Source organism: Setaria italica, chromosome IX (assembly GCF_000263155.2).
Source record: "Setaria italica strain Yugu1 chromosome IX, Setaria_italica_v2.0, whole genome shotgun sequence".
NCBI lineage: Eukaryota > Viridiplantae > Streptophyta > Magnoliopsida > Poales > Poaceae > Setaria > Setaria italica.
Genome location: NC_028458.1, coordinates 7,229,901 through 7,248,906, shown reverse-complemented (window position 1 = coordinate 7,248,906; position 19,006 = coordinate 7,229,901). Strand labels below are relative to the sequence as shown.

The 19,006-nt window shown below is 47.9% G+C and overlaps 3 protein-coding genes across 4 annotated transcripts in view; 2 read left to right on the top strand and 1 right to left on the bottom strand.

The window, feature by feature from the left end:
- The window catches only part of LOC101784963 (GPN-loop GTPase 3), a 4,407-nt gene extending 2,414 nt beyond the window's left edge, over positions 1 to 1,993 (top strand). For both annotated transcript variants that reach the window (XM_004981926.4, XM_022823585.1), the window contains 2 exons: positions 1,059 to 1,114; positions 1,651 to 1,993. In XM_004981926.4, the coding sequence (XP_004981983.1) occupies positions 1,059 to 1,114; positions 1,651 to 1,750 (156 nt within the window). In that variant the 3' untranslated portion in view covers positions 1,751 to 1,993. The remainder of the gene's footprint in view (positions 1 to 1,058; positions 1,115 to 1,650) is intronic.
- Positions 1,994 to 2,563: 570 nt separating this feature from the next.
- Positions 2,564 to 3,652, top strand: LOC101784562. The gene is made up of 2 exons (XM_004981925.4): positions 2,564 to 2,759; positions 2,847 to 3,652. Exons 1-2 carry the CDS (start codon positions 2,752 to 2,754, stop codon positions 3,427 to 3,429), a joined length of 591 nt encoding a protein of 196 aa, XP_004981982.1. The 5' UTR covers positions 2,564 to 2,751; the 3' UTR covers positions 3,430 to 3,652.
- A 605-nt stretch (positions 3,653 to 4,257) lies between these two features.
- LOC101784162 (probable phosphoribosylformylglycinamidine synthase, chloroplastic/mitochondrial) lies at positions 4,258 to 9,907 on the bottom strand. Its single transcript, XM_004981924.3, has 4 exons — positions 9,652 to 9,907; positions 8,883 to 8,989; positions 4,614 to 8,809; positions 4,258 to 4,528 (listed from the first exon to the last, which is right to left on the bottom strand). The coding sequence occupies exons 2-3, from the start codon at positions 8,946 to 8,948 to the stop codon at positions 4,619 to 4,621; spliced, it is 4,257 nt and encodes a 1,418-aa protein (XP_004981981.1). The 5' UTR covers positions 8,949 to 8,989; positions 9,652 to 9,907; the 3' UTR covers positions 4,258 to 4,528; positions 4,614 to 4,618.
- Between the last annotated feature and the right edge of the window lie 9,099 nt (positions 9,908 to 19,006).

The window sequence follows — 19,006 nt, the reverse complement described above, 5'->3', positions numbered from 1 at the left end:
TATCAACCCAGGGAAAAGTTCCGTTTTTATTTTGAATTTGAATATAAACCAGAAGTCCCTTCCGGAGGTTTAGATCACAAAATAGGTTCTGATTCACTTGATAGACCCTCCAAACATTTCATCAACCCTTTAAGAGCAATTGTGTTATAAAAATTATATATCTCAAAGATCCCCCCCCGGCGATAGGCTGCACTAGCCCCCTTCCACCCCCTTGTGTAGTATATCCCCCCATATATTTTTTTTCTCGTAATCGAAAAGCGCTTTCTCTGTCGATGTTTTCTTCACCGACGGGGGGGGGTGGGGGGGGGGGGCTCCATTGTAAGAGCGGCGGTAGGGGGGGCTTGAGCCCCACGCCACCGCTAGCTCCGCCCCTGCACATGTTTACACACTTTCTATGGTGCATTTATTTTGTCGTGCAATTGCCCATGGGCACACCTTTGGTTTTATTTATGGATGGAAGTGGGAACCATTCTGTCAACACATGCCTGTGGTGACTGGTAAGGTCTTCTGGGGTGGATCAAATTGCAAAAACTGGTCATTTGTGTACCTGGAGATCTATTAGAAAAATCAGATTGTGGGGGATTACCACATATGGTTTTCTTTCAATTTTATTTTTTACTGATCTAGTGATGTTGGTTTTACATCAAAGGGTTTGTTCTTGTTGATTGATTGATCTAGTGATGATAATGTTTTCAAGTGCTTTACCTGCTATTAAGTTCATCTGCAGTAAAGTGGAAACTTCATATTTATCTGAGAAAGTGCATTGCTTTAGCCATGAAGTAGTTCAGTTAATTAGTTTCTTGATAACCAAAGGCTCAGAATCACTGATATAAAGTTGTTCATGCAGGCAGATGTGTTCATCTTAGCAAGCACATTTATTCATTTTGTATGCTATAGGCCTATGGTTCTTTATTTTTTGTACATGTCATATGTTGACTAATCTGAGATGCTACTTGTCTCTCTCTTATCAGTTTCGTATTTAATCTTTTATTATTTGACTTTTCTAGTGCCCTCTTTGTGTTCTCTGCTGCAATATTAATCTCAGTACCACCATGTAGGTTGATGATTACAGCATGGTTAATTTCATACCACTTGACTTGAGAAAGGAGAGCAGGTAACACTCTTTCTTTCCCTTAGGTTGATGATTACAGCATAGCTGATTTCATACTACATTTATCTGGAAGACAGTGTTTCCATCTTGCATCCTCAAAATTTCTGATGTTGAAATCACACACACATGGCAATACTTCTGTTGAAAGTCATGTTGGAATCAAAATTCAAATCATACCGTGGGTATAAAGGACTCTAAATTTGGTCACATTATTTCTTTCTCGATAATAGGTTCCCCTGCTTTATTACAAGAACAAAGCGTACCGAGTTTTAGTTTTACTATTACATGTCCGACGTTTTAAGGCGCGTCAGCCTTGTAGTCACATTATGAAATACTGTAACATGAAATGGGTTGTTTGCAACAATTTTTTAGGACCTTTAGCTAGTTTGAAATGAAACTTATCACCACTTCATTTTCTGTTGCCAACTCTTGAGATTTCTTGTGCATTTCGTGGCATGGGTGAATATACAAAACACTGTTCTTTTTGTGGATTATTTTATTGCATTTTCATATCCTCAACTGCCCTTGTTTTCTTGCAGCATACAATATGTGCTATCGTACATCGACTCCTGTATCCAGTATGGGGAAGATGCTGACGTGAAGGTTAGGGACTTTGATCTTCCGGAGGAGGACGACTAGTTGGTAGTGCCTTCTGTCTTGTGAACCATTGGGATTTTGAGTAGGCGTTCAAGTGGTGTCTACTTGATCTGTGTAAGATGAAACAATGCAGAGGCGCAGAGCGCTCTTATCTGCAAACTCCTGTACGTTATATAACCTGCTTGTGTGGCTGACAATTAGTTGCTGCTTGCAAGAAAGTCCTATTATGGAGTTCTTGGAACACAAGTGAGAACTACATCACTGTGTGCCTTTGATGGTGCTTTATTGACAATGTTTGCCGTCGTTGCAGTGCTGAGCAGCTGAGGCGTAGAACACTTTGGGGTTGTTTGGATACTAGGTGCTAAACTTTAGCAGTATCATATCGGATGTTCGGATGCTAATTAGGAGGACTAAATATAAGCTAATTATAAAACTAATTGTAGAACTCCTATACTATTTCGCAAGATGAATCTATTAAGTCATCATTAGCAAATGGTTACTGTAGTACTACATTGTCAAATTATGAACTAATTAGGCTTAATAGAGGCTTAATAGATTCGTCTCGCGAATTAGACTCCATCTGTGCAATTAGTTTTGTAATTAGCCTATGTTTAATACTTCTAATTAGCATTCAAACATCTGATGTGACATGTGCTAAATTTTAGTACGGTATCAAACATCCCCTTTGTATGCTACACATTCGTTTCATGTAGGAACTAGGAAGCTGCGTCCTCAAAAAAAAACAAAAAAAAATCTAGAAGCTGCTGAAACCAGGTAGAATGCTGAACGCGTAGGCCACGTTAAAATATTGAGACGTACATACCGATCGATTTTACAACTGCACCCCAGGCGAGGCCCCCACGCACTCTCGCTTCAGCTTTTGATCTATTGGACCGCCACACGCCCAGGCCGTCCCCATCTTCCCCCAAACCTTGCTCTCCCGTATTCCCTTCCCATCCCCGTTCTCCCATCCTGCAGCTCGATTTGCGAAATACTCATTCCAAGAACCGCGAGGATCCGATCCAATCACCTCCTCTCGTGCCATGGATGAGTAAGTATCCTCTCTCGCAGCGTCTGATCCAGATGTCGCACCTTTCCCATGGATCAAGAACTCAATATTTTGCTGTCCCCGTGCCAGATCTGATGAGCACAGCAACGGCAACCACCACCACGGTTACGAGTGGAAGTTCCCGGCAGCGCTGTCGGCGAACACGACGAGCGTGCACGTGACAGCGCTGGACGGCGTGGTGAACGTGAACTCGCTCTTCACGGTGGCCGTGTTCGTGGGCCTCTCCCTGGCGACCCCGGAGCAGCTGCGGAGCCTCGCCGGCGACCCGTCCTGCGACGCGGGGCCCGGGGTGGCCCGGTCCCTGCTAGTGCTGGAGGTGGTGGCCTTCTCGTCCTTCCTCTTCTCCAGCCTGGTGGCGCAGGGCCTGAAGCTGGCGCTGAACCTCATCAACTCCAAGGACCCGCACGACGCGCTGCGCGCCCACATCGACGCCCGCGTGCTCCGACTCGGGATGCTGGCCTCCGCCGTGGGGTCCGTGGTCGGGTGCGTGTTCCTGATGGTGTCCATGGTGATGGTCGTGCAGATCCGGCTCGGCACGCTGGGCTGCGCCAGCAACCGCGCCGCCGCCAAGGCCGCCGCGGGGCTCGTGGGGCTCGTCACCACCGCGCTCGCAGTCTACGTCGGCACCGTCTTCTACACCTTCACCCACTGATCAATGGCGATGACTGCTGTTGCTCGACGTGGCCGTGGTGCCCGTACAGTGTATTGCTGCATCCTGAGTACTTTGATGAAACTTGTTTGGTTTGGGGGAACATCTGTTTGTAAACAAGTCTGTGCTACTGTCGGAAACTGTCGAGCTTTCATCCTTCTGCAGTTGTTGATCTTGCAATGGACGCATAGGCCGGCCAAGGATTTGCAGTCCCCATTCACAGTTTGATTCCTTCTTGTCACTGTAAAGCCACAGTACCAGTTCAGTTCGTCGCAGGTGCGGGGCGAGAGGGAGAGACGGCGGGCTACGGTAATTGGATAACGACGTAGGGGTGTTTGCAACGAGGTGCTAAACATTGTCCAATTGCACAGATGAAGCCTAATTCGCGAGATGAATCTATTAAAGCTAATTAATCTATCATTAGCAAATGGTTACTGTAACACCACATTGTCAAATTATGGACTAATTAGGTTTAATAGATTTGTTCCGCGAATTAAACTTCATCTGTGCAATTAGTTTTGTAATTAGACTATGTTTAATACTCATAGTTAGTATCAAACATTCGCTAAATTTGTACAATTAATTTTATAATTAGACTATATTTAATACTCATAATTAGTATCAAACATCCTACCGAGTACCCAAACACCCGCGTAGAGTCGGTAAAGATTGAACGTCCACGCTGAGAAGCTGGAGCATCTCGAACGATGAGCGTGGCGTCCCGTAGTCCTACCAGTACTCCCTCTCCCTCTCAGGCTCTCACAAACAGGGGCGCGCGTCAGGTGACCAAGACAAACGTCGGGCATGGAGCAGAAGGGGACAAATTCACCAGGCTCAGTAACGTTATTATAGGATTAGCGAACACTTAAGTTCCAGGCCCTGACCGAACAGGCTGTCATCCATTCGTCAGTATTTCGAATTCGAGCAATTCAACAATTGATTATTGATCAGTCAAATACAATTATTTCGCCAAAAGAGGTCCTCAAATGAGACCAGATAGCCATAAACCAACAATAGCCAGTGACGCCAAATCTCTGCAGCCAGACATTGCACGTCTGCACTCCTGAAATACTAGTCCAACTTGTAACCGAATTCCGGCAAGCTGCACCAAAACGCAAACACAGAACATCAAAACAAGGAAGCTTATAGTCCAACAGCTGGAACAAGATAAAAAGATATTGACCTACCTGCACTATGAACACCATTCCCGAGCATTCTGGAACATCCGCAGCCAAGGGCTGGGGCCACTCTCCTCAACCTGCCATTCCTTTGGATACCATGGGTATTGCCACATCATGAAGCAACGCTCTGGGTGTGGCATCATGGCGAGGTGCCTTCCATCAGGGGAGCAGAGGGCTGCAATGCCTAGTGGAGAACCATTGGGATTGAAGGGATAGGTTTCAGTTATATTGTTAGCATCATCGCAATATCGCACAGGAGCCAGATTAGACTGCACAACAGTAGCAAGAACGTTTTCATCTGGGAAGAAAGCTCTTCCCTCGCCATGAGCACTCCAAACACCCAAGGTAGAACCTTCCATCCCTTTGAACATGATAGCAGGAGAATTCCCAATGGACACGCTGGTGAACCGACACTCAAAACGACCGGATTCATTGTGAATAAACCTCGGCTGGGACATATCTCCACCTATACCAAGAGAACCTCCAACATCTGATCCTGGCACCCAGCCAAGCAGAGCCATAAGCTGGCAACCGTTGCATACTCCAAGGCTGAAAGTGTCTGGCCTATGGTAGAAATCCTGAAATTGCTGAATGAGGGGTTGGTTAAACCTGATTGATGCAGCCCAACCTTTCGCTGAATCCAGCACATCCGCATAGCTGAAACCACCAACAAATGCAATCCCACGGAACTCTGTTAGAGAAGACTTCCCAGCCAAGAGGTCTGACATCGTGATATCCCATGGTTCGAATCCAGCAGCATGGAATGCAGCAGCCATTTCCCTGTCCCCATTGCTCCCTTCTTCACGAATGATAGCGACCTTTGGTTTCGAGGATGCAATCAACAGTTTCTCATCAGTGAATTTAGGAGTGAAAGACAGAGACCACGATGGCGATGTTCTGATTTTCAGTCCTTCTTTCTCAAGTTTGACACAAGCTTTCAGGCGTTGTAACTCCTCCAGCTGGAAACTCGTTTCCTCCCAGAGATCCCTGAGATCCGAAGTTTTTTCCTTGAGATGCAGATTGCCATCAACAAAAACTTTTATTTCTGGTGAGCTAGTAACTTCTCCAATTACATTAGCGGAAACTCCAGCTGCTTCAAGCTTTTGCTTCACGATATCGAGATATTCTGAGTGCACTTCAATAACAAGGCCAAGCTCCTCTGCAAAAAGTCCTTCAAGAAGGCTCCTACCTTCCAAGTCTATGTCCAGCTTAAAACCACAATTACCAGCAAATGCCATTTCAAGAGCACTCACAATAAGGCCACCATCACTTATGTCATGGCCTGCTGAAATAAGACGTTGAGTGATCAATTCCTGAATGGCCTCGAATACTTTCTTCAAGTACCCAACATCATCAACATCCGGGCAATCATTTCCAATTTGATCAAATGCTTGTGCAAGAGCAGAACCACCAAGACGGCGATTTCCATTAGCAAGGTCAATATGAAGAAGAATTCCATCCTTCCCGAGCTTCAAATCAGGAGTTACTGTCAATGTTATATCAGGACATGTGACATAAGTACTAATAACCAGATTTCCAGGAGCCTTGACGACCTCACCATCACATTGAGCTGCCATGGAAAGACTGTCTTTTCCCCCATCGATTGCAATACCAAGTTCAACCATGCAGTCAGCAAGTGCAACAGCTGCATCATACATATCTGCACCTTCGCCATCAAGCTTTGCAGCATACATCCAATTCCCACTTGCTTTGACATCAGCAAGTGATGTAACCTTCGCCCAAACAAGATTAGTCAAGGCTTCCCCAACAGCAAGTCTGGCCATGGCCTTAGGATTAAGCAAACCCTTTATTGGTTGTTCTCCAATGCTGCAAGCACCACCTGTAAGGTCTGTGTACGTTTGTGCAATCACAGCCACATCAGCAAGTGGAAGTTGGAGTGGCCCAACTGTCTGCTGTTGTGCAACAAGACCTGTCACACACCTATCAACCTTTGTGGTCAAGAAACGCTTTGAACACACAGAGGGGAGCCTTAATACTCGCTTCAGAGCATCCAGTAGTGTTACCTCTGGTGCAATGTCTAAAGGCTCTGTGACTTGAGAAACACGCTTGAACTCAAAGGTCTTCTGAGGCATATCTCCTAGAACTTTTTCAAGCTCAAGTTCTTCAACAGGGGTTGGAGGAGGGAGACCATTTAACTTGGCATGCTCCATAGCAGCACTATCAATCAACACAATTTTTCCACAGCCGTCAATTTTCCCAATGACAGCCATTGAAACTCTTTCCCTCTGACAAAGCGATTCCAGTAAGCTTCTGCTCTCAGGTTTCACAAGTAGTGCATCCTGTTCCTGGTACTCAGCGCCCCATATCTCCAAGACAGACAATGTATGATCACCAACAACGATCGAGCGGATATCAATTTCAGCACCCTTAGGATATATTATTTCCTTCACAACATTACAATTTCCTCCTGCGCCCTGATCATGAATGCTGATGATGGGGTTGTTCTCTCCCATTTCTGCACATGCCCTGACCACACGATACAATTTCTGTGCCATTTCAGCATCTCCACGTTGTACTGCATTGAAATCCAACTCTGCATCATTCTGGCCACTAACCATGCTCGAGGCAGCACCACCACCCATACCAATTCTGTATGCTGGACCACCAATCTTCACAACTAGCATGCCAATTTCTGGATCACCCTTTGATATGTGTGCATGGTCAATTTGCCCAATAGCTCCACTGAACATTATTGGCTTCAACCATTCACGCCGCTCCCCATTTAGCAACCTCATCCCAAATGTTCTGGTATATCCCTGAATTAGAGGCTCCCCAAACTTGTTCCCATAGTCAGATGCACCATCACTAGCATCAACAAGAATTCGCAATGGAGAGGCTAGGTTCACTGGGTAAGAAAATGAAGGGTCCTCCCAGGGCGTGTACGCATTGTCAATGCGAAGATTACCAACACAGTAACCAGCAGTGGAAGCAACAACAAAAGAACCCTTTCCAGTGGCATGTGTGTCTCTTATGCGGCCACCTGCACCTGTCTCAGCTCCAGGGTATGGTGCAACAGCACATGGAAAATTATGGGTTTCTGCCGTGAATAAAATATCAAGCTCACGCATCATAATGGATAATGGTGAAGTGGAACCTGGAATTGTTGGGCGTAGCTGATTTACTGGGAATCCTTTTATTGCACTCGAGTTATCCTTGAATCCAATGACAGAGTTATTGAGGTTGGCCTTCAAGGGTCTCTTCACTAACTGGAACAAAGTGTTTGGCATGGTTTCTCCATCTATTACAAGCTTTCCATTAAAAAACCAATGTCTGCTATGTTCACTATTGGATTGTGCAATATCAAAAAGTTCCACAGTAGTTGGATTGCGTTTAATATCGTCTCTGAAGAGATGTGTATAGTAGTCAATATCTTGTTTATCAAAAGCAAGCCCCATCTTCACATTTATTTCTTCCAATGCTTCTTTTCCTCTTTCAATGACGGGAACTACACGGACAGGTTCAGGAACTACCTCTGACTGAAATGATGTGAGCTTGTTGGGATAAACACACTCTGTCATTCTGTCATGAACCAATAGAACAAATTCTTTGAGCTGATTTTCATCAAGTGGGCCACTACCAGGCTCAAGGCGCAAAAGGTATCTTCTTGACCTCTCCAGTCGAGTCACTTCTACTAATGAGAGAGATTTACATATTGAGACAGCATTGGTTGAGAATGCTGTTGAAAATGCCATTCTGGGACCAACCTCAACAATGACAGTACAAGAACTTCCAGAAACTTCCTCCTCCAGAAAGCTCCTCGTTAGCAATTTCTCAGGTTCATAAGTTTCTGCTAAGAGCCAGTGAAGAGTTGAAAGCTTCTCAGAAGTAAGTGGATTGTCCAATTGAACGTTGAAGCACTGCTCGGTCATTATATCAACAATATTAGCAGAAACCTTCGCCTTCACTTTCCTAAGCAGCTCCATGGTTTCACTTTCTTGGAGAAATGGTATACGGTAGAGATGAATAATTCCAACATCCAATGCAGTATCAGAATTGTCAACTAATGGACTATCAAACCCCTTCGATACCACGGCACCAGGACATGACGACAATCGGATATTATGAACCGCAACTCTCAGTGCACGTGGCCAACAAAGATGCTGTTGATGAAAGCAGTGTCGAGTCATTCGCAATCTCCTTGATCCAAGACTTCTCGCAGCAATTAAACCAGATTTTTTTCCCTATGTAGAGAACAAACATTAGAACAAGCTAATGGCAACCAAAAAAAAAAGTGTTATTTCACAGGTTGCATACCATATTTCCAGGAAAGCCTTCGGTGCGTAACAGATTGCTCGCCATCATTTGTCCAGGTGATGCCATCCCAAACCCAATGGTTTTTAATCAAAAAACAAATGGGAGATCTGCACAAAAGTCGATAAGGAATCAGTGCTCTTTACTCTACAGTAAAATTAGAGAAGTGGTGCAAAGGTAAAAAAACACACAAGAAGTGCTACAAACACAGCTAAAAATTTGATTATTCCTGCAAAAAAACGATAGAAACTCTACCTACTCGATCAAAAGAAAATTGTTCTCCGCCATTCATTTGATGTTAACAGCACTGCTAAGCCTGGAACCAAATTTACCAACTAGTATAGCTACGCTGTGTGCGGACATGCAAGCTGACAACCAATAGCTGTTCATAGATACACTGCATATATTATTGGTAGCTAGCGGAATAATAGCACAGAAGTGTCCCCCAGTGCTGGCCTCAAGACAGCGACACATCGTTTAAAATATCTGAGTTTCAACTGTCAGGCTGTCGGAACCAAGGGACACTAACCTCGACACAAGTTATCACTCCAAACTGCTTTGATCAATAGCTGAACCTCGAAAAGAAACTGCGAGATAGAGTTGCTGCTAGTCTGCTAGCAATACTCACTCAACCACGCAGCAAACAAATCCGGAACAATGAAACGAACTTGATGGATCGGAGAAGGGAGGGTGGGATTTGGATTCCATGCCTCTCGGCGCAAAACAAACTCCCAGAAATAACAGTCCATCGAGGCAAGATGGGATTCCTTACCGAGGATGGTAAACCGGTAAAGCCGCGGAAATCAAACCGCCAGTCCAGCCGAGCGGAGGACGACGAAGAAGACGGAGGCCACGAGGAGAGAACTCCTTGGAGACGTCCGGCGCGCTCCGCTCCCCCGCACGGGCGGAGGCCGGGAGTGTTCGCCGGCGGCGCGAGGAGTCTGAGACAAACTCGCGGGGAAGACGGGAGAAGACGACACAAGCAGCCGCCGCCGCGAGCGCGAGAGGAAAAAAGGGAAAAGACAGAAGGAGAAAGGCAAAGGCAGATGCTCTCCGCTTCACGCGCTCCAACGCAATGTAGTTGGGCCAGGCTGCCCTAAAAACATGTAATTGGGCCAGGCCTAACCGGCTCGACCGCGCCGTTTTTCCAGCGACTGCTACTGATTCCTTTATTTCCCACGTAACCTTTACTTCTATCCGGAGAAGATCCATTACCTAACCCTTATTCCGGCACGATCAAATCGATACCAACATTCAAGAGCAGGTAAGGCTAAAAAGAGAAAAAGCAGAATTTAGGGGCAGGATTCCATTTCTTATTTATTTATTAGCCTTAGCCTAGGCCCAACTATGTACAGAAATCTATCTATTATTTATTGCCTGCATTAACAGCAAAGTAAACTCTCGCTGATGATAGAAGAACAACTCTTAGAGCAGTAGCAAGGAAACTATGAGCTATTTATTGTTCCTTTCTTAGACAGGCTACATGATAAATGATGGCTTATGGTCCATTTTCTTACTATCCTGCCTGACTTGGCAAATAAAAGAGAACCCCATTTCACCCGAAATTGGACTTGTTTGCTACCTCGGGAAATCTTTGTGATTACCTACTTGCTGACCTTAGGATAGGAAATGCATGTTACTGGTCGCCCGGCTAGCACGCTATCAAAGCACTTAGGATTGGGATGATTACCGCTTGTGTGAATTTCATTGCTGCGGGTCCCGTGTGCACTCGAATAAAATTGTTTTAGGATTCTATCTAGTTGAATTTATTGGCTCCGCGGTGCTGGTTATCGAGTTTATGGCGCCGCCGACCATCCAAAAAGTAAAATATGGCGTCAGCATTTACTTATTACGCTCTCTTCTATTCTAATAGTGTTCCGAGGCCGCGCACAAGCCACTGAGCCCACAAATTCGCTTCGGCGCCGGGTTAGGCGGCCTGGTTTGGCCCAATTCGGATGACGGCTCCATTGTCTCCTGTTCCGCCGCCGCCGGCCGAGGTTTTTCCCGGGACGTACCGTGAAAATTCTCGCAAAGTACCCGCGCCGCGCAACCGCACGCGTACGTTCTCAGGCGAGGCTGAAGCCTTATGTTCAGGGAAAGAACTGAAGATGCATCGGCTGCTGCAGAATGCTGATGGCGACGTGTTTCCACGGCTGTAAGGTTCAGTACTGTAATGAAACGTACACGTACTCTGTACTCAGCAGCTGACGAACTGGCTCAGGGTCTCGGACTCTCGGTAGGTACTGCCCTCGTTGCTGGGACACTGTAACGCATAGTTTGTGGCCAGTATACTCACGGAGGAAAAATGCTCCTGTCAGTCAGTTTGAGCATTTTCACTTAAGAAAAGACAAACTTCTCGCAAGTTTCTCTCGAACCTTCAAAAATCTCCATTGAAAGTAAAAATCTCCATGCAGACACTTTCATGTATTTTCACTCGAGAAAAGAGAAAAGATAAATTTCTCGCAAGTTTTTCTCCAACCTCCGAGAAATCTCCATGCAAACGCTTTCGAGCATTTTCACTCAAGAAAAGAGAATCTCAAGAAAAGAGAAAAGACAAACTTCTTGCAAGTTTCTCTCAAACCTCTAGCAAATCTCCATGCAAACACTTTTGGACGTGTTTGGCAGCCTATACGAGGGTTGGGCCAGGCTCCACAGGTGCAAGTTGGCTTGTTTGCTGGCTTGTATGAGGTCCCGGGCCATATCTAGGAGATGCAAAAGAGGCTGCCCAACCTGAATCATGTGGAATGCAAAAATCGATCGTTCCACGTGATGCAAGCTTGAAGCCCTCGTTGCGGTGACCCCCAGTGCTCGAAGGGCCGCAACGGCGAGCCGTGCGCAAAGAACGGAGGCCGTGGCGGCGCGGGTCGCGCAGAGGACCCATCCTCCGGCGCTCGAGGACCCATTCCCACAGCCGACCGGCACCGCCCCGCGGCTCTCCCCACCGCCGGCCGCCAGTGTCCGCAGCTTCCTTCTCCATCGCTGGAACTCACCGCTAGCGCCCTTCTCCCCACCACCGGTGCCCACGGCCGCCCTCCCTGCCGCACGACTCCCGTTGTCGACACCCACGGCTTCTCTCTCCACCGCTGGTGCTCCATGACTCCGCTGCCCAAATCAACCTCGAGATCTAGCTCGAGAAGGAGCTAGGAGGCCGTGATGTGGACGGGAACTAAACCACCACGCTAGGGGCCATTGCGGGGGGATAAGAGTGGAGGAGGATGGAGCTTGGGAGGTGAGGGAGGTGTGTGTGGCAGCAATTTGATTTTTACGGAGGGAGGATGGCGGATTTAGACCAAGAAGCTCCATTGCTCTCGGTTCGGCCTTTGTTTGGAGGAAGAATAAGAGAGGGTCGGGGCGACGGGGTACACGGCGGCGCTCGGGTCAGGAGCGAGCGGCGGCTTGGCTCGGTGCCTAGGAGGACGGCGGAGGCTGGGGTGTCGCGGAAGCTTGGCCGCGATGGGGATCGAGGTTGGAGACAATGGCCTTGTCCGTGACGACCATGGCGCATGACATGGGAGGGTGGGGGTGCCACGGCCACGAAAGCGTGCCATTAGAGCGTGCCGCGACCGCAGCGGAGCGCAATGGCTCATGCGGCAGCCGTGGCGGCAGGGCACGGGCGGTGCCGGGCAGCATAGGAGGTCGGGCGTGTAGGGGTGCGGCAGCCGCGGTGGGGCTGGAGGAAGGAGGAGGGTAACTATACCTTGGGCTCATGTGCAGGTATCCACACCAATTCATCCAGCCCAGCAAACACCGTCTGAGTCCAGCCATCACCACGGGTTGCATATTTACCGATCAACGTCTCTGCATTGCATTCCGTGAGCCTGGTTCGTGGGCCTGGCTGCCAAACGCGCCTTCACTCCCGACCTCGCCTATAAATAAACGTGCATCGGAGCCTGAGTCTGCTCATAGATAGGCAAGCGCACTGCGCACCGTCTCAAGAGCACCGTCACGTCTCGACGAACAACCGTGCGTTGCCAAATCGGTGTGTGATGGCCATCAGCATGGGTGCCCGCGCGAGGCCGTGGAGCTCGACGACGCGCGCGTGCGCGCTGCTGCTGCTGCTGGCCTTGGTCGCCGCGGGCGCGTGCGAGGCGAGGGCGGAGCCGGGCGGCGCGGCGTGTGTCCACGGGCACGGCGGCTTCGGCTTCACGCACGGCGGGGCGAGGAGATCGTTGCTGCAACGGGCGTCGTGCTGCACCAGCGACGGCAGCACGGCGGGCACCAAGTGCTGCCCCGTGCATCGGGCCGCTGTCCCTCCGTAGCACACCCCGGCCGTAATGCCAACCTCAACCGTGTGGCTCCCCTGGCTGTACGCAAAGTGTTGCATTGGCTCGTGCCATCGATAGTACTACTACTAAATTTACTTGATCCGGTCCTTCGTTGTCAGTCGTCGTCACTCGATAATGTGCGTGTATAGATCATGTTCTTTTCCTTTATGCGTTTTGTTCATTCGTCCGTTCAGTGTTGTCAGGAGCATGTTAAAATATGGTTCTGGCGTATGGGCGTTCATTTTTCTTTTAGATTTTTAGCTTGTTTGTAATATAGGAAATTTGCATAAAGTCCATGTATATGATGTAAATTCTGGAGGGTGTATACATAATAACAATGTAAAAGGCTGGAATCTTGTCTAAAGAAATATGATGTAAATTCTGCAACATGCAGTACTAAAAGATTTGTAGCGTAAATGATTTGTCAAAGAGTTATACGTGCCCCAGTACTGATAGATGGTCTCTGTAGTTATCATGAAACAGAGCTCTGGTTAGGCCTGGCCGGGCCAAATGTGCCACAAACAAAACAAAGCTCTAAAGCAGTCATAGAGAACTGAAGTAGCCTCTAAGCCGAGAGCATGATGCTCCATCGTCTCATTGAGTGATCCGCAACCAACAGTGGGAGAGAGGTACCTAAATCTCGGCAAACCAGCCAGTTTTTTTTTAAAAAATAATTATTTCAACATGTGTAGGATATTTCAACATCTGCTCTCCCAAAGGGAGAAAATGGGATAATTTACGCGGCCCCCGTGAAAACTCTCGGCAAATGCCCGCGCCGCGTACGGTCTCACCAGCTCTCTAGCCGGGCAAAACATCGTGCAATCTTCGCGCGAGCCTCTGGGAAAATCGCCGCACATTTCCAAGCACACGCTTTTCCCTTCGCGCCAGCGCTCACCGTCACCTATAAACAAAACGCAGCGGGCCAGGAAGGCCTGTTGTTCATCAAAAGGCAACACAACGGCAGCCTGCTGCGTCTCGCCGGTGACCTCGATCGATCGAGGCATCGAGCAACGAGTCGCGGCTTTGCAGGCCATGGGCGTCGGCGTCGGCGCGAGGCCGTCTAGCTTGACGCGCGCGTGCGCGCTGCTGCTGGTGTTACTGGCCTTGGCCGCCGTGGGCGCGCGCGGGGCGAGGACGGGGCCGCGCCGGGGTGGTGGGGTGCGCGGGCACCGCGACCGCGTTGGCCTGGCGCTGGCGGGCGCGGCGAGGAGGTCGCTGCTCTCCAAGCCGGAGCCTTCGTGCTGCACCCACGACCCCAACACGCCGGGCACCTCGTGCTGCCCACAGCCGTTCACCCCGTAGGCCGTAGCGCTCAGAAAATGCCAACCCGTTTCGCCTCCCCAGCTGCGTTGTAAATTGGTCTGGTCGTCTCTCAGCTCATTTGTTGTAGAAAGGGAAAATTAGTTCAGTAGCATCAAAAGATCACGATTTCCAGAAGATACCATTGAAAGAGTTTGTCCCCGTGAAATATCACTCGCAATTGCAATCGTTAACTGGAAATACCATTCCGTTACATTTTGTTCACTGATAATTTATTTTCATCTCTTCAAAGAACATAAACAGACTTAAAATGACATTTATGCCCTTCCCTCCTGTCCAGCAGAGAGGATCGATCCCTTCTCCCAACCCTGTCCTCCTGCTCGACGACGCTCACGACCCACCCAGACGCCGCCCCTCGGCACCCTCTCGCGCGACTTGGCCACCGCCACCCCTCACCCACCGGCAACGCCACCTCTCCGGCTCTCTGCCCAAAGGCGACGCCGCCCTCCATGCAAGCTATCCGCTGGCCGTGCGGGCGCCCTCGTGAGCAAGCACGAGTTGGCGCCCTTTTGCATCGAGGACAGTGCGCGGAGGGCTCCGCGCCAAGCCGCAACCCCAATTTGCTCACTCATCCGTGTACCGTCGAGCAAGTTGTCGACCAACTCTCCCGTGCTAGCTTCTTGCTTCCCCAAATCGAGCCAAGGCGCCAAGCACCACCAGCAGCAGCTGTCCCTATCCGGTCCTCTTCGTTTCCTGAAGCAAGCAGCAAACACCTCTCTGGCTCTCTCCCCGTCTCCCAATCTCTCCCTCTGGTCAATCGGAAGCTCAATCCAAGCACATTCACGAGCATCTTCCACTTTAAGCAGAGCCGGCAAACCAGTAGTAGCTCATCCTGTTGCAACACGCCTCTTCTATCTGCTTCTTCTCCAATAGACCAAAGCAAATCAACACCACCAGCCACCAGAGCAAATCGATGCCAACCTCAGGCTCACCTAAATCAACCTCGCCGGCCTTGCCTCGACCTAATTGGTCTTGACCGCACCTGTGCTTCTTGCCCGCAACTCGCTATGCCGGCCTTGAGCTCGTTGCAGCTCGCAGCTCAGGGAGGAGGGGCACGTGCACGGAGGAGGTCACGCCACCCGACCTGCACGCCGCCGCCATCCACAAGGGGTATTTCTGTCCTTCTTTAATGGCACCAAAGGGTAACTCGACGGAATGGTAAATAAGCTAACAGATCAATCTTTGAAATACTATTTTACGGACTCGGAATCTTTCAATGGTATTTTACGGAAGAGACGATCTTTGGGTGCTACAAAACCAAGTTTCCCTCGTAGAAATATGGTCAGTTCGTTGGTTCATTGGTGTCACGTAGCACTATTAGTTTGTGCGGGAAACATAGCACGCCTCCGGTTCCAACACAATTGTCTTTGTACTTGGGCATCGCATTCATGGTCACCTTAGAAATCTGAACTATATGTCGTGTGGAATTCTACGATGATCACAAATTAATGAACGGGCTGAAATGGCATGACGACATGGCATTACCAAAATTTTCAGTTCTCCAAATTGCCCGATGTCATCATCCCACGCAAACAAGTGCCAGAAAAGAAAAGAGGGGGAGGAGAAAGAAAAGAATGAAACAGAAGTCATACCGGAGTATTATGTACAGGTACCGGTCTCAAAACATATATAACAAAAAAATGCTCATGTCGACCGAGAATCTCATTTTTCTCATCTTAATTTAGTATTATGTGCCGCAGGGGAGTGACGATAGCTAAAGTTTAATCCGTGTAACATCGAATATTCGGATGCTAATTAGAAGGACTAAACATGAGCTAATTACAAAACTAATTGCAGAACTCCTAGGCTAAATCACGAGACGAATCTATTAAGCCTAATTAATCCACTATTAGCGAATGTTTACTGTAGCACCATATTATCAAATCATGGACTAATTATGCTTAATGGATTCGTCTCGCGATTTAGTTTAGGGGTTGTGAAATTAGTTTTGTAATTAGTCTATGTTTAATACTCCTAATTAGTATCAAACATTCGATGTGACATGGGTTAAAAAAGTTTAGCGAGAAGGCAAATGATTTTCCACGAACGGATCGGCAGCTTTATTTTGTAAGCTTGTGGAAAATCTTTTTTAAGTAGGGACGGAGTATACTACCGCCGTTCGCTTTTTCATCCTTGAAAACTCCCGGCAAGTACCAGCGCGGCGCCGGGCGCGTATGTTTCCGCGGTGCGGGCGAGGAACCGCGCCGTGCAAGTGCAATGCAAGCGCGGAACGGCGTTGGATCACTAGCTACAAGTCTACAACCCGCGAAAACCTCAGGCGAACTTCGCCGATGATCCTCGGAAAATGGCACCGTATTTCCTGCCGCCATGCGTGCACGTGCTTTCCTCTCACTGGCTCGGTTCTATATATACGCATATCCTTCGCCCTTGCTCATCAAGAAGCCAAGGAAGGAAGAAGGAACCCAACCAAGAGATCGTGACGTCTCCAACGACGACAAGTCGATCGGTGCCTGCCGATCGAGCATGGGTGTGCGCGCGAGATCGACGACGTGCGCCTGCAGGTTGCTGCTGGCCATGGCGCTCGCGGCCTTGGTGGTCACGGCCGCGCGCGGTGCGAGGACGGGGCCGCGCGGGCACGGCGGCGGAGCAGAGGCGGGCGCGGCCAGGATCTCGGCGCTGGAGCTGGACGATGCCTCACGATCCGTGCCGTCTTGCTGCACCCAGGACCGCAGCAAAGGGGGCAGCTCGTGCTGCCCGCCACAGGCGCTGACCCCGTAGCAACTCCAAATGCCAACCGTCTGCCACCCTCTGATGTTTTGTAAATTGCCACTACCAAGTTCAATCGTCCATCTCTCTCGATCCACGTATATGCGTTCAGGTATATCCATTCATTCAGTGTCAGCGTGTCGCTAGAAGGTTTGTTTGGTTCTTGCGTACTGGAGTTGTAATTTGCAGAAAATTTCGTTTCATTTTCATTCATAAACTGCACGTATGATTACCATAGACAGTGTATTGGTTGACATATTTTTTTTCTTAGCAAATGATATTTCTTAGAAAACAACATGACAGTGCCGAGATTTAAGTTCTGGAAAGGACCCCAGAATCAGGAAAGAACATTCACTTTCCCAGGATCCGACTTTCATCCTCGTGTCATCACTCGTCACCATCTCGCGGTCACAGAAAATGCCAAAGAAATCCAGAAACCAATTGCATAAAGTCCCTATCAAATTAAAGTGGTAACAGGAATTAAAGTTTAGTCCCTGTCATATTAAATGTGTAGATACTAATTAGGAGTATTAAATATAAGTTAATTATAAAACCAATTGCATAAATCAAGGTTAATTCGCGAGACAAATCTATTAAACCTAATTAGAGCAACTCTAAGAGGCTGCTAATCTTACCCCCAATCCTTTTTTAGGAAAAAAGAGAGAAAAAATGAACTCCAACAATCCACCTAAACCTTCCCCAATTTTTTAGCGACGCTAAAAAACAGCCTGCCACCGCGTATATTTTAGCGTTAGCGTTCCTCCCCCCATCCTGATTCCCGTACGCCCGCGCGTCCCTCCCGATGGGCCCAATACGATGACGTGGTCTGTGTTTGAAATATTGGGGGCTATTTATTAGCGATCTGTTGTGGACTAATATGTTTTTGGGGGAAATTTATTTTGGAAAAACCCCTAATATATAGTTTTGAAGAAGAATTTTTTAGGATACTTTTGGAGTTGCTCTTAGTCCATGATTTGACCATGTGTTGCTAAAAAAATATGTATTAATCATGAATTAATTAAGTTTAATAGATTCGTCTTGTGAATTAGCCTTCATTTATACAATTAATTTTATAATTAATATATACTTAATACTTCCTATTAGAATCTAAACATTCGACATTCGACGTGACAAAACTAAACGCTTCGAGAGCTGCTCCTATACATTGTGGCATTTTTGATAAAATTGAGGAGCTCCTCTGTAGAAACGGATCGCTCCTGTACAGTGGAGACGCCCTCATAATAAACGCGACCGGAAAAAGAAGTATTCTCCTCTGCGCCCGTTACTCCCATTTTCTCAAAGAGGAGGATGAAACAAATATCTTCTTGTCTAAACATTCTTTCCTTTAGAGTAATATCAACGACATTGTCAAATTGGTGCAAATACCATTTCCACTAGAACTAAAAGTAAATTCCAAAACTGCCAACCTTGAACAAATCCCGTTACCCAAGCTATTTTAGTCCTGTGCAATTTAAAATTTCACCGTTTGCTTAGCATCTCTGACTTGTTTCACCTTTTCCATTGAAGGAATTAGAACTGTGTTTACCAACAGGAATCACTATTTGTGTTGGGCGACTTTTAGAGTTATACAAGGAACATGGTGCACCAGATCAGAGTGCTCTTATACGATCTGTCCTCGTCTTTTTTTACCAAGCAAAATGGAATTATGTCTGTGCATCACGCTTGCATAGTGTTTCCGGCCGCCCTGGCTGGCGTCGCATTCTCTAGCGCTGTCTTGGCCAGACCATGTACCATACACTCTCGCGATCTGTGTTTGATCTGATGCAGTAACGAGTCGTGTGTCTGTGTGTGCAC